This window comes from Gossypium hirsutum, chromosome D04 (assembly GCF_007990345.1).
Source record: "Gossypium hirsutum isolate 1008001.06 chromosome D04, Gossypium_hirsutum_v2.1, whole genome shotgun sequence".
In the NCBI taxonomy this organism is placed as follows: Eukaryota; Viridiplantae; Streptophyta; class Magnoliopsida; order Malvales; family Malvaceae; genus Gossypium; species Gossypium hirsutum.
The window spans coordinates 38,110,108-38,125,929 of record NC_053440.1 but is presented as its reverse complement, the minus strand read 5'-3'; the positions used below and the strand labels follow the sequence as shown (position 1 = coordinate 38,125,929).

General features: G+C 36.6%; 1 protein-coding gene across 2 annotated transcripts; it reads right to left on the bottom strand.

Annotated features, from left to right (window-relative positions):
• Positions 1–7,878: 7,878 nt before the first annotated feature.
• Positions 7,879–14,300, bottom strand: LOC107921940 (polyadenylation and cleavage factor homolog 4). Of its 2 annotated transcripts, XM_016851737.2 has the most exons (7): positions 13,404–14,300; positions 11,971–12,072; positions 11,298–11,564; positions 10,890–10,961; positions 10,373–10,732; positions 8,299–10,191; positions 7,879–8,186 (listed from the first exon to the last, which is right to left on the bottom strand). In XM_016851737.2, the coding sequence occupies exons 1-7, from the start codon at positions 13,788–13,790 to the stop codon at positions 8,172–8,174; spliced, it is 3,096 nt and encodes a 1,031-aa protein (XP_016707226.2). In that variant the 5' UTR covers positions 13,791–14,300; the 3' UTR covers positions 7,879–8,171. The 2 variants fall into 2 exon arrangements, with proteins under 2 accessions (XP_016707226.2, XP_016707227.2); XM_016851738.2 differs by lacking the exon at positions 10,890–10,961 and having other exon boundaries at positions 13,404–14,226.
• Positions 14,301–15,822: the final 1,522 nt, after the last annotated feature.

Genomic DNA, 15,822 nt, shown 5'->3' with positions numbered 1-15,822 from the left:
AAGTTTCGTGGATAAAGGATAGTACATGCCAAGGGGTTTCATACTCTAACAGTGTTTGTCTGCGTGCATAGGATCACTAAATCAGGGGTACGCATGTAATTTTGCAATCACAAACATACAAGGATCACAAAAAACAATACTTAGTAATAAATCAGACTTGCATATTTTAATAGCAACTCAACGTAACACTCATGCATGAAAACATCGATTTTACTCATAACATAAGATAATCAAATATTCTAAGTCATGGTTAACAAAACAAAATAGCTAAAACTTTAAAAGAACTATTAGGATAACAGAATATAATAAGTCTAAAGCCCTAATAAAATAAACTCCGTCACTTATTTTCCCAAGTTCGCTAATATCCAGTCAAGAGTGAGCGTCACCAAGTCATTTACCTCACCATTACTATCAGAGACCTACTTATCTGCGGAGAGTTCAATGTGAACTTGGTGAATAATCAAGAATCAACATGGTATGCTTCAAAACTAAGCCTTAAAAATAGAAGAAAGCTTAGTCTTAAAATCATTTCGCGTGTTGGGTTCGCAGGTGAGGTTGCGAGACCCAGTTCATAAATCCTGTCAAAAACAAAAGTTTGTAAAACAATTTCTCAGGTGTTATTGAAAATCATGCTTACAAACTTAGCTTATGCTTTCTTGAAAACAAAACTCATTCAGCATAAAATCATGCTTACATGCTTATCTTATCAAAACGGCTAAAAAACATAAAATATGTTCTCGCACTTAACACACTTATGAGAATGGCTGAAGAACATAAAATATGTTCACACACCTAACACACTTATCAGAATGGTTGAGGAGCATAAGATATGTTCAAGCCCACCCTTGTATTAGTCTTGTTGGATATGTCGATCTTCTTATAACGCCTCAAAATTACTCAAAGAGTCCTTATAACATGTCTCATAAGTGCAGCCTGAAGTAATACACTCTCTTGTATACCATGTCCCAGTGAATGGAGCATAGCTCGACATTCCCTTATCTCTCCACATGTCCCAAGGCTTCAATACCCAAAATCATAGAAATAGAAGGGTGAGTACTCACAATCCTTCGGTATACCAATATATTCAACATAACTCACAAAAGAGCACGCACAGAGACTTATCATAGAGAGCTCACATAGAGAGCTTATTTATCACAAAGAGCTCGCATAGGGAGCTTATTTATCACAGAGAACTCTCATAAAAAGCTTTCTTGAAAACATTTATAAAGAGCTCGCACAAAAGCTCGTAAAAACACAATTTATAAAATCGTTCTTAAAACATGCTTAAAAATATCAGCTCGCTTAGGAGCTCGAATAAAATGTATTTTTAAAACACACTTAAAAACACATTTTAAAAACAGAGTCTTAGAACTTAAAAACAGTGTTTTTTGTCAAAAACTTACTTTTGGAACTTCATTTCAAAACGAAGTTCTTGAAAACCATTACATTTCACACACAAGATTCAAACGTTAAACATTTAGATTGAAAATCATAATAGTGAACATACTTATGACGATCCAGATCACTCACCGAAAAACTAAGAAACTAAACAAGCTTGGCTTTGCCTTTATCTTTGCTGATGGATGGTTCAGCTAGTTCTTAATTTAAACAAACACACAAATTACTTAAACAGACCGTACTTACAGAATTCACACATGTAACCGAACTTAGCTTTCTGGAAAATCACCTAACATGATAGAGACTTACCTTGATCACTACCAACTTCGTTCAAAAACAAAACCATGATGGCAGAATATTTAATGAGGGAATTCTCATGAATTAAGGTTCGTATTTATAGACCTAAGTGCCTAGAAATCTTAAAATACCCTACTAGACTTAGGAAAGACATTACTTACAAGTAATGTATTCCTAGATACACTAATCTTTATTTCTTAATTCGAGTCTGACTCAATCTTTGATTGGTGAACCTCAGTTTACCAAACAGACTGGTGATCCCCTGAGTTCACAACTTACCTAGCCAACCCCAGCTCGCCAAACACGCTGGCAAGTATATATGTAGAATCTAGTTAACCCCCTTACTGCGTCTTTTGGCGTATATTGTTATGCTAACAAACTGGCGAACTCCCCTTTTGACGAACTCTCTAGTTCATCAAAACATTGGCGAACCCTTACTTGCAAAGCCGAAACTTCAAAGCCCTATCTCAAGATGTTACATATTGAGGCACCACGTCCATTGCCACTCGTCCTTTCGATTCATTATCATAGTATTACTTTAGCCAGCTACTTGCAACCACACACTACTTAGATTGAAGTCCCCATCCACTGAAAAATTCCAACACATAGATTCTCTTTGACCTCCCTCTTCAAAGATAGGGATACTTAAAAAATTTCACCAAATGAGGCTGTGGGAGCTTGATAGATAGCGGGGGTCTACCACCAGCTTCCTAAACCTTTCTTAATGGTCTAAAGGTGAGATCCTCCTCTTCTCTATTCAGCATCCCCACTACTATGGATCAGATTGGACGATTGGACCTAAACCAAACCAATTATCATGCCACACATTTATATTAGTCCCATCCCCAACAATCTATCTAAGACCTTTCTGTAATAAAGGCCAACATTACTTAAAGTTTTCCAAGTTAGAGAGGCATCAATAGGTGATTTAACCAAATCACAACCTTCTACATATTTACAAAATGGAATTCTAGCCCACAGCTTATTTGGCTCGTGGATTAGTCTCCAACCAAGCTTGATTAAGAAACCTTAATTCTTATCTTTAGCAAAAGATAGGACTAGACCCTCCTCGATTTTAGGTTTCGTCACTTTGCTCCATTTAAAAAGGTGTGTTCTCTTCTTGGTATCAGAGCCACCCCACAAGAAATTCCTACTTGTTTTATTGATGTCCTCACAAACATTGATTAGAAAGGCTCGACACTACATATAGTAATTAAGGACAGTGATAAGAGTCGAGTGAATCAAAGTAAGTTTACCCACTCATGATAAACAATTACTCTTCCATGTACTAAGCTTTGCCTGAACACGATCCACTGTAAAGTTGTAATCACTTTTTTAAACTCTATCTGAGTAGATTAGGGAACAGAGGTATCGACCCAGATCATCAGTGCTTCCAAAATTCAAGCACCCAAGAACTCTAAATCACTAAATATGGCCAGTGTTCTTAGATAACAGAATCCTAGATTTGGCAAGGGTAACTTTTTACCCTGATCCAGTGTTCTTAGATAACAGAATCCTAGATTTGGCAAGGCTAACTTTTTACCCTGATTCCCAAATGAACTCTTCAAGAACATATGGGAGAGAGTAGGTCCTCATCTCGAGGTACAGATGCCCCTCCACGATTTTATTTCGATGACTTTGCAGATAAAGAGATTGAGGTATTCCATGAAAATGATGAAAACGTATGGGGATAAAGGGTCACCTTGTCTAATACCCCTTAAAGGTGTAAAGCTATTAAGCTTACCATCATCAGCAAAACAGTCATAAAAATTGAGATACAATTTAGAATAAGATTGATCCAACTCGAGGAGAAATTAAAAACATAACACCTTTTGGAAAAAGTCTCATTTGATTTTATCATAAGCTTTCTTCATATCGAGTTTAACAACCATTGACCCAACTTTCCCTTTTAATCTCTTGAAATAGTGAATCACTTCCTACACAACGATGGCATTATCAGTGGTTTGACAGCCCCAAATGAAGCTACCTTGTATAGGAGAGACTAACCTATCAAGAAGGGATTTGAGGCGTAACACTAAAATTTTTGTAATAATTTTGAAAGAGGTGTTACAAAGACTGGTCAACCAAAACTGTTGGACTTGGGTCAGGGCATTCTATTTCGGGATTAGAGAAATAAGTGTATCATTGATCTCTTTAGGAATCTTCCCACTATTAAACGCAGTGCGGACCGCCTCAATAACTTTACCTTTGACAGTTTCCCAACATTTATAGAGGATGAAGCCCATCAGGCCAGGAGCTTTGTAGTGGTTCAACGAGAAAATAGACCTATAGATTTCCACTTCTAAAACGGTCTATCGAGAGCAAATCTATCATTATCCTCTAGGGGAGCCAAAGAAAGAGAGGAATTTATGATATTAAGCGGTACTTCTTCTTTCGAAGAGCAATAGAGATAACAAAAGAAAGAATTGATGATGCATTCAGTCTTTTTTTTGTTAGTGCACCAATCTCCATTAGCGTTTTCTAATCCATCAATCTTATTGTAACTTCATCTTTTCAAGGTAGTGAGATGGAAAAACCTCATGTTTCTCTCACTTTCAATAACCCAATTGACACTAGATTTCATAACCCACAAGTCATCTTCTTGCTTGAGAATGTCTTGATATTTCTTGGTGAGATTTTTTTGAAGGTTAACCAAGAAATCATTCAGGCTAATTTCCAAGGCTCTTTCAATCCCTCTAAGTCTAGCCATGAGTTTCTTTTTTTTGTAGAACACACTGCCAAAAGTGGAACGATTCTACTGATTAAGATACTCCATCAAGCATTTAATATAATTCACCAAAAGGTTCCCTAATCTTTTCCCAAATGGACTTTAGGATGTACGGGAAATCCGAGTGATCGAGCCACATTTTTTAAAAATGCACAGGTTTAGTGTTTGGACGCAAAGGTTTGCAAGATAAGTTTAAAACAACAGGTCTATGATTAGACTTTGTACGGGTGAGATGATTCTCTACAGCATCATACAAAAGGTGCCATTTGGGATTTGCAAAATCCATGTCAATGCGCTCTTGAATAAGCTGACTAGCAAAGCGAAGATTAGACCACGTGAACTGGGCTCTTTTGAAGCCCAAGTCAATCATATTACAACAGACAGTTATGAAATTCTCTAATCCGATACAGAGAGACCAGTCTCCCACCTTTTTTATGATGGCTAGATAAGACTGTTGAAGTCGCCAGCCATAAGCCAAGGTAACTGATGATGTTGCGAAACATGTTTCAAATTATCCCAAACCTTACGTCTAAGTATAAACTTTAGGCTAGCATAAATAGCATATAACAGCCAGTAGGAATTCGAGGGGTGTACCTTAACCAATGCGTGAATCTCTTGTTCTGTGGTGTGCAACTCCTTAATGGTCACTAGGTTCGAACGCCATAAAAGCCAAATACCCCCTTGAAACCCAACGTGTTCATATCAGTCCAAGCATCCAACGGGAACTTATTCATAATGAGCGGAACATTTCCAGCACGAACTTGTGTCTTGGTAATTATCATAATAGCGGGGCTATGGACAACTGCTAAATCTTTCACTATCACTGAAAATTTCAAGTTGCGAGCCCCTCTACAATTACAAATCAGCACAGACATTGGGGGTGGTTGGGAATCTTCCCATAATCTGTTCCATCTTGATGGGTGGCAGCAGCTCGACTTTGTGCATCATTGAATTCGAGTCCAGGAGGTAGAGGGAGCTTACTAGTATTTGGAGATTATATATTGCCGTCTCCCCTCCACCATGAAAGATTTCTTGAAGGGTTTGTTCATATTCAATTGGATGCATAAACGGCCAAACTTTCCCCTTTCACTAGTTAATGTGAAATTATCAACCTTCCACAAACCCCCAAGCTATTACCCTATTACCAATTTTTAAAAAGATTTTTGGGTCATAGTACTCAACAGGGAGTTCTAGTAGCCGTATCCACACCTCTATTACCAATTGAAGTTTATCAACCCGTCTTAATTCTCTTATTGCTACGCACAAGTTCATTCTCTTCCTCCCTGCTAAGTTGCGTTCTCTTTGTTATTTTCTTTAAATCAAGTCAATATCTATTTTACCTTTATTAACTCCTTAATACTACTACTGCTGCTATTATTAGTACGTGTCTAAGCAAATTTGTAAGGTACTAAAGAAGATAGAATAAAGAGAAAATAAAATAGAATCTATTATAGTAATCTATGTTTATTATAATTTGTCTGATCGAATTTAATGTCATGAATTGAATAATATCCACTTAGGAAAGTATAATAAAATTAAAAATGAAATACAAATAATTAAATTTATTAAAAAAAAGTTAATGATGATAAAAAAACAAAGATATCCCTTCAAAATATTGTTTCTTTAAAACTTAATTTTAAAAATGTGATTTCCTTGACCTCATCAAATACAAGCACGGACAAATTAGTCTAACCACGACACCTGTGGGTGGCAAGATTAGGAGAATTTCCTATAATGATTTAACTGTACACTAACCTCTCCAGATTAAGAGTCCTTTATAAAGATTCTGCCGAAAATCTTCTTGTGTAATAATTGATTGATATGGATTTGATGTTACTCGAACCTTGTCGTGTATTGGTGGCAAGTTCATGATGAAATTTTCAATATACATGTTTTTCCTTCTCCCCCATCCTTTCCAAAAAAATTTGACTCAAATATAAAACGCAACCGTGTAATTAGAAGAATGTCCACAATATAAACTTCAATTTGGTCATCTAAATCTGTACCTAATATGGATATTATGTCTCATACAATAAAACATAAAAAGTGAAGCAAAAGGCAATTGCACAATGATTAGGATAAATCATACAACAATACATCTTGGTGATTGGTTGGAATCCAAGAATTTGTCCTTGTACCTTTGTTGAAGTAGAAATGTTTCTCGCACATTATAGGAATCATTTGGTTGAGTGGAAGTTGATACTCCCTCAAATATTCTGTACATTCAAATCATGTATTGAAGAGGTTTCTTTTTTTCTTTTCTTTTCTTTTTTTTTCCTTTTTTTTTTTTTTGTATCTAGATAAACTACACTTTCTTGTACGAAAAATACTGAGTAAAATTATTGCCAGTTATTGCACAACACATATTGACAATATCATTCATCATTGCTGCGGGTGAGACGAGGGAAGCTTGTTTCTCTTCCTCAAAAATTTGCAAAGACATGTTAGATGATCAGAGGTACATCAACGTGAGGTAATCAAAGCAGCGGTGAGGAATTGAGGAAGCTAATGAACCCCACTACATGCATATCTGGTCTACTGTATTTGGCACTTAGTGGCAGATTTATAATAAGAAATTACACTGGCAAGTTAAAAACATTGGTACGTAATATTATTCTTGAAAATCATACGACGAAGGATTATAATTATTTTAATCCAGTTTTTACTATTTTTTGTTGCGTAGAATATGAGCTTAAAACACTCAATTCCATGAGAGGTCGGAGATAATACATGCAAAAACAAAGCAGCCGGTAGATAGCTTGACAACAGCCCTAAGGAGAGCTTAGCCATATTATGAAGGTCGATGCTATGATCATATAACAACAAACCTTGCTAAATCAGTCAACTTAGTGTTGAAGTCCACGCATTATCTTCGAGCTACTATGTTAGTTCAAGCGACTTACTAAAGTTGGTCGAAGTTAGAATAATAATCCAATATATCAGATAATAATCCAAAAGTTACCATGTTAGTTCAGCGACTTAAATATGCCTTACCTTATCAGATAATAAACTCAAACATCTCTTGAACTTGGGATAATAAACAAACAAATAAACAGAAGATAAATTTCCTTTGTTCTTACATTCTATCGTGCTCTATTTGAGAATATGAATTTCAAATTTTGGATTTCACTTTGGTAATAATAAAATTCAAATATAATGGACAAAGTAGTTGAGATTCAATATGATATATTTTAGAAAAATACAAAAACATTTAATTTGTCAAATCTAAAAACATTTTATATTTTTCAAATTCATTACTAAATAATAAGCATCTAACAAATCTATGGATTAAAACTCGACTTGCATTATTTTAGAAATCCAAATCCAGATTCTAAAATCCTAGTTCCTAGAGTTCACTATATTTGATGATAAACATGCTCTATGCTGATAGCCAATTTTAAAGCTGAATATGAAAAAAGCCTTCTAGTTTATGAAATAAAAATCCGCTCCAGAAAAAAGGGAAAAAAACTATTAATATAACGCAACATGTCAAACACGGAAAGGCAAAAATTATGAGGTATTTATATGCACTTATATTTCTATCAGACTTTAACCTTTGAAAGGAAGGAAAACAAAAATGGGAACGATAAAAGCAACAACACTAGTAGACACTCTCAGCACCACAAAAATTAGCATACTAGGGCCGTTTGTTAACATTTAAGCTAAGGACAAAGTAAACCTGGATTCTTTGGTCAGGGCTCTACTGATGGCACTGCAACTGATAGCTCCATTCATTCACCTTACAGCATTATTCCTCCATTTCCTAACAAGAAGTCAAGAGTGATGATCAGATGACAAACATTGGGAAAACAACCTGAATAAAGCAGAACTAACTCAGAAGAATGGTATATCGTATTCAAATCAAAGTACTTTACCACTTTAATACCACCAGACAGTCCCAAGTCCCGAACTGAACTTTCTGACATGCAATTTGCATGCACAATGGGGCCATTGGCTGCACTCCCATCAGTAGTTCCCACCCCACCCTCCTTTGATGGGATAGCCAAGTATGCTGCTCCCTTAAACATCCATTCACCACTGTCCAGCCTAAAATAATCTTCAAATAGCTCGCCGCATAACAAGCATGCACACTGATTTTCATCTGCAGGCACCATACGCTCAGCCTTTTCTGTTGTCTTTTCCAACTTGTTCAGAGAATCAGTGGAATCCAATACCAATTGCCCAGGCTTTCCAGCAAGCCAATCATCTGACCTCACATACCATCCCCTCAATGCCCTACCAGAGCCTCTTAATTCAGTCTTTTTCATTTCATGCCACTCTAAGTGTCTATCAAGCTGTCCCTGAAGCTTAAGTCGAAGACCACATAAGCTGCAACAATGTGGAAGGTCATCCAACAATCCACCGATCACAGATGAATGAAATTCTCTGATTACATCTGGCCTGAGTTCTAATCCTATCAAGCTTTCTACTTCTGTTGAGGTGGACTGATGTGGGGCAACTAAACATTTTGGAGCAGGTTCAGCATATGATACCTCATCCATTGTGGAGGATCGAGGAGCATCAGATGAACTCTGAATGTCCGAACTCTTGTTCAGTGATTCACTTGGACTCTCGACTCCTGGGCTCTTCTGTATTTGGTTGGGCATCGGAAGAGATGGGAGAGATGCAGCATCCTTCTTTGATGCAGATATCAAACCTTTTGCAACTAATGAGCTCAGGAGGTTAGATATTGGATTTGTATCCTTGCTTTCAGCATCAGAAGTTTGCGATGGGGCATTACTAATAAGAGATGAAGGTGGTGGTCCAGGAGGCAGTGGCTGTTCTACTTTTTCCTGGGAACTATTCGGAGCACCTGCTATTGCATCATGAGTTGCATCTGATGAAATTGCAGCGTCAATCAAGCCTGAGGTTGTGAAAACAGGAGGACAATTTGGGAGAGGAGGCTGTGAAATTTGCCCAACATCTTGAGAAATCTTAGTTGGAAGGTTGCCAGTAAATGAAGTGCTGGAGAGGATTCCAGTCTTCATTACAGCAGCTAATAGACTACTAGTACTTGATAGTTTTGAAGTTTCAATAGCAAGTGGATTAGAACGCTCCAATGCACTTCCAAGTGCTGAGGCTGCTTCTACTTTGGAGATCTGAGACAGAAGAGACTTCTGAGTCTGACCAGAAGGTTCAGCCTGCACAGAGCCTGGTAGGGGTGGCTGTGAAAGGTGATAATGACAGCTAGGATGCAAAGAAATCGGGGCAGAAGTCTGAGGAGAGTCTCTATGAGACCCAACATTCAACTTTCCTGAAAAAATAGATGGTTTGGGATCAGCCCGAGGCAGGGAAAGAGCTTGCTGATAATCTGGATCAGCCAATTTCTGTAGCTGTTGATGGGAGTGGCATGCAGGAAATGAAGGTGAAGGTGAATGCTGGCGCATAGGAGACTGTTCAGGAGGTGATGCAGTTCCTACAGACTGAAAACACTGCTTTCCAGAAGTACCTGTGGGTCCTGATGCCACATTCGCCAAAAACCCAAAGCCTGGGGTTCCCAAATGGGATGAACCTGTTTGTGGTCTCATTCCTATCCTGGCCAGGGAAGAACTTGCACCAGTAGGCAACCCACCAAGACTAGCAGAATAGCTCTCAGAACGGCTTGAACTAATAGCAGGCAAACCATCTGTCCATGAAGTAGAAATCTGACGGCCAAAAGAAGGTTTGTCCTTCTGCTCAGTGGATAATGCATCAGCAGAAGTCTCTCTATCAAACCTTGACACCGCATCATGAATGCTTTGAGGTCTGTGGAGCTGACTTTCAAAATCCTGGCATTGAAAATGTAAACCTGGTTATAAATACTTTAGGAAAAAAATCCTAGAGGAAACAAATGAAAGAAAACTATAAAAGACAAAAGGGTACATAATCAAACAACCATAATGTTTCTCTTCCATGCAACAAAGGTTTCGAGTAATGCATTATATTACATTACTGTTCATGCAAGCTTACCATTTTTTCTGAAACATCAGGAGTCCAACAATCTTTCCTCAAGTTATTAGAGAAGTTGGCTGCATCATGTTCAGACAACCTAGAGTGCATCTCCCACATAAACTCCTCCTCCTCAGAGTTTTTCCAGCTGCTAGACAACCCACCGCTGTTTCTACCAGAAATATTGTGTGTTCGGTGTAAACGAGGATCAGCATTCACAGATTTGGATGCGGAGTAATTTTGCGATCCATGCTTAACGTTGAAACCATTCCTCTGGCTGGGAATAGTCTCAGTAACACTGCTTGTAGCTCTAAACCAAGGCGCATCAAGCCCCTGATCAGTAACATTCCCCCTGGTTCTTCTAACTTCTATGCCAGGAATCTGTAAAAGATCAGAACCATAGTCATAATCACCAACAGCAATGATCTTCTTCTCACAAACAGGCTCATTAAACATGTCTATACGAGAACACTGAATGTGCTGATAATTTTAAGATAATGGCAGAAAGTGATAATAGAATATATAGACTATAACATACTTTAAAACACTTCTCAGACTCCTCCTTTGAGTTGGCCAAAGTCCCAGCCATATCATTGACTATACCTTTTGCCTTCATCACATAAAACAAAATCAAAAGAAAACCCCTTATAGTACATGCATTAAAAGCTGAAATGGACATGATGACTATGAGAAGGAAGAAAAAACAGGGGAAGGGTCGTGCATTGATACAGATGATCCCCTGAAGGACTAGAAAGGAAAGATATAGAGGCCTCTTAAAATTTTGGATATGAATTTTTAAAGATGCAAGGTGAAGAAAAAGAATAGGTTGAGAAAAAAATTAAAAATGCTTGCTTTTTATAAACAAGGTCGAACCTCAATAATTGCTTCAGAAATAAACTGAATAAAATCAAATTAATATCATGCCAAAAAGAAAAAAGAGGATTACCAAATTCACCCTGATTGATTGTTGAAGACGCTGCTTTTCTAGATACTTTGGGTTTACATGAATACTTTGTGGTGGACGCTGTGATAGTGTATCCGTTCTGGATGTTGTGTTTCCTGAAGATGAACCATTTACCAAAGGAGTGAAGCCAAGTTCCTTTTCAATCACCTGGAGAGTCTGAACAGGGAAAACCCCTTTCCAAGTTCCAAAAAGATGTCGCATACTCTGATGCAAGGGAGGATCAACTTGTTTATATGCTTTGCAGAACACCTAAACCAGCAGTAAAAATGTAAAACACCATTATGCTTGCAGCATGAGTATTGAACACATTCTAGAAAAACACATAAGTAACAGAAGAAGTTTTCAGCATTTGGAAGAGTTTGAGATTCTGAGCTCAAAGTAAAAAGAATATCTTTGCTAAAGGATATAATCTTTTCCATGGCATAGTCTTCAAACACATTCTAGATAAACACAGAAGTTACATAAAAAGAAGTTTTCAGCATTTGGAAAAGTTTAAGACTCTGAGCACAAAGTAAAAATGGATCTTTGTTAAAGGACATAATCTTTGTCATAACATAGTCTTCTGAAGTTTCTCAGACAACAAACATAAGCACATTACAAGACATTTTCTCAGATGCCCTGAGAGGAGCCAAAGGAAAAAGAATGAAATCCTAACCTCCGGTAATCTGGCAGCAAAACATTTAATGTAGTCTCTCCCAATATTCTTTACAATACTATCTAAAAGATAGAGTGATGGCAGCTTTTGGTCACTGGGAACCTGCAAAGCCATTTTTTATTAGCTCTCAAACCACAAAAGCAACCTTCATTGGACTAATTCTTCGCCAAAATACTAATCACATCAATACTATCAGCAATGCTGTAATGAAAAGAAAGACAGTTGAGGGAGGGATGAGGATTGCAAACAGAAAAATAGGATGAACCAAACCTTTCATTCTCCTCATAATGAAAGAAAAAAGTAAAAGTAAGAACTTCCACTAATGAAGATTTTCAGCATTTTCGAATCCATTCCAGCTATCAGAGTTGACCGCCTTTTACCTCATCAACTTAGGTGTTCAGTTTCACTTCCCTAAAATCCGACCCCACTTTATCTATTTATGATTTCAGTTTATCCCCTGTTTTTCATGACTTGCTACCGGCTTCCAGCCTTAATAAATGGCTCCATCACAGAAAAGGCATTCTTTCAGATCCAAGCAATCTGAGGCACCATTATATACTTTGTAGACTTGGAAAGCAGAATTTTACCATTTGCAAATGGAAAATCAAAGAGTGCCGGAACAACAGGGTGCTCAACTTAAGCATTCACGATGGTGTTAGCATTTCTAGTTCTATTTACTCGTATAGCAAACCAAATGTGATTTGAGTAGAATAACAAAAGATTGCTAGCAAAAGATGATGACATGTAAGTAGGAAAGCACTATACTCGCTTGAGAAGGAAAAATGAAATGGAGATGAACAAATGTGTAACCATATAAGGAAATTGATGTGAGAAAACCCCAGCTAAAGGGAATAATAGCTTAAAGAGATTCCAAACCCAATACAATTCATTAGTTATACTTCTCACAACATATGGGCTCTTCATATTCCATTTCAACATATGCCTGTAAAGTTTACAATCTCTATAATTCATTGGCCAGCTGTTTACAAATTCCAGGGCAACTAGAAACATATCAGATCCATGAAAATATAGAACAGACATCCATCCAATAAAGGAAGATATTTGCAGGCAACATGGCCTTAGACCGAAATTGCATAGACTACGAAGTCACATCACAACATACCATTCCTGCATTTGTTAATAAAAGAAAAAAACACTTGACCAACATGTACTCTCATCACCTGTTAAGATAATATAAAAGTTGAACTCAAAAGAACTCTGCGAAACATTTTAACAAACCTAGATCGAGACACGCATTGATGACAGCAAAACTAAAAGAAATACCCATTAATCCCAATTTACACTTACAATCCAAATTATCTTTTCAATTTTTTCCCACAGTATAGAACTTGCAATTCATTTTCCTGTACAATTCATTTTCAAAAAGAAAGGAAAAGCTTTAACGCATAAGGCACAACTAAATCTGAGTTCACCTCAAGAATATTAGCGCAGACAGTAGCAGCAATGGCCTTGGCGGCATGAACATTCTCGCCAGCGATTATCGTCAAGTTAGTAATAATTGGTTTCGAGTTAAAAGTGAGCTCAGCTAACGCCATCTTATATTGGCTAACTAACTCTTGCTGCTGCTGGTGTTGCTGCTGATGTGACACTGGTTGTGGTTCGTAAGCTCCACCGTCGCCACTGGTCAAATCATTGATGTCGGAATCATTGGACCGGGATCTCAAACCAGAGGCGGCAACTGGGTTCGCTCGTTGAGAAAAAGGCCGGATATTAGGGTTCGGAGTGAGGTCTTCAGTTAACCGTGGTTTTTTCAAACCAGGTTCTCTGGATCTATCAAATGATCTACGCGGATTCTCCATATAAGAAAATCGAAAACCCTAAATTCCTAAATCAATAATCACTCTTATTTTCATTTACAGTCAAATTAGCAAATCAAATTACCAAAAAAGGGGAATAATTACAATATTGCAATAGCCTAAATCGAAACTTTAAAAAGAATCCAAAACCCTATACAATAAGGGAACAATATAAAACCCTATGGATTATCATATACAACAAAAAAGAAAAAGAAGAAGATTTCTAATTCTAATTCCACTTACAGTTCCAGTTCCAGTTCCAGTTCCAATTATAATTCTAATTTCTAAAGATAAAGGAGCAAATGATTCCGATCAAAAAGAAAAATGCAGAGAAATTATTCTTAGAAAGTGGAAATTAAAAAAGGAGGAAGGTTAAAAGGTTTAACTGTAAATATGGAGATTGATTGTTAATATAAAGGTTAGTCCAGAAGGTGAGTTTGGAGGGTTTTAAATTTGAAACGGGAAATTTATTAAATTAAAAAAAAAGTAAGGGATTGGGTTTGATTAAAAAAACCAACAATTATTTGTAAATAGATCTCAAGTAGTATATTGTTAGATTTTTTTAATGTTTTAACTTTTTTTGGACTTATGTGCACTCTAATTAGCTTGGGAGGCTGACAGGGTAAATATTATTATTGAAACAGATTATGCTTTGACTATTAAAAGAATCTATGGGGATCATAAAGGACATTCAAATAAAGTTTGATCTTATGTATTCAAGAACTGTGCAGGCGCAAATAGAGAGTGCTTATAAAGCAAGCACCTAGAGAGGTGAATTCTGCTGCTGACACCTTGGCTAATCTGATGAAAGATACCCATTTTGGTGAGCATTTCTTTCATGTGGCTCCTCCTTCAGTTGATGATCAGATTCAACTTGATAGGTGTGCCTTAAATTTGAGTCTTACTATTTTGTTTTTTCTATTTTGGGCCCCAAATTTTGTTCTTTAGGCCCATTTTTGTTGGTTTATTGTTTATTCATTATAAATGAGCAAGGCATCTTTGAATTATGTTTTAATCATTTTGAATTTAAAATTTTAATTATGCATGATAAATGGTCTATTTTGAATTTATTTTATTTAGGTTACTCCGATAACCAATGTAGCATCTTATATTTGGATCTGCCATTTAGGTTAGGTATAGAATATTACACTTGCATCTCTAAATCTTGGAATGACAAAGATTGCATAGCATCTCCTTCTTCTATGGATAGATCAGGTGGATCCCCAAAGTATTCATGAATATCTTTATCTTGTTGGGTAACTTAAAAAGCCCTGTATCAATATGACCTAGTCAATCTTTATCTTCATACATTCATCTTTTTCATGTGCAATAGGTCTCACTTGTAAGGGAGAGCTATGATTTTGTGAGTAGCAAAGTAAGGATATAAATCTCTTTTCGTTACTATTCATAAATATTACAACATGCTTTCTGGAAGAAACATTGTTACCATACAAACTATTGTTGGTTTCCTCAATTATCACTTTGTTAGATTTTGTGCCCCAAGTGTAGTATTTTCGTCTAAGCACACTTGTAATTTTTTCGAATATATTGGTTAATAAAACAAATTCATGGATTATATTAATATACTTTGTATAATTGTCCTCATGCGGTTTTTGCATGCAAAGTAAAATAGAGCAAATGTTGCTTATTGGTTGTCTAATGTTTAAACTAATACTAATTGGTATTACATGGTCAGATCGTAATACAGAAAAACAACTTATTTAATAGACGAACCTAAACATGTCTTTAGTCTAAACGAAAATGAGCAAACAGATTGAAAGACTAGTATATTGTCTATCAAGTCCAATTGGGAAGATGTTTTTTCATGGGCATTGGAGCGGACGACTCCCAAAAGATAGAGACATAGCTATAATGACAATGCATCGAACATATGCAACTGAAGCTCAAATGATTTATAATTAAGTTTCAGCTTTTTGCCCATTAATTAGAAACTCATTTAGTCAGAAAGTCATTCCCCTATAGTATTGTGATTGAGCTCTCCCCAACGACATACCATTATGAAAACAACTCAATT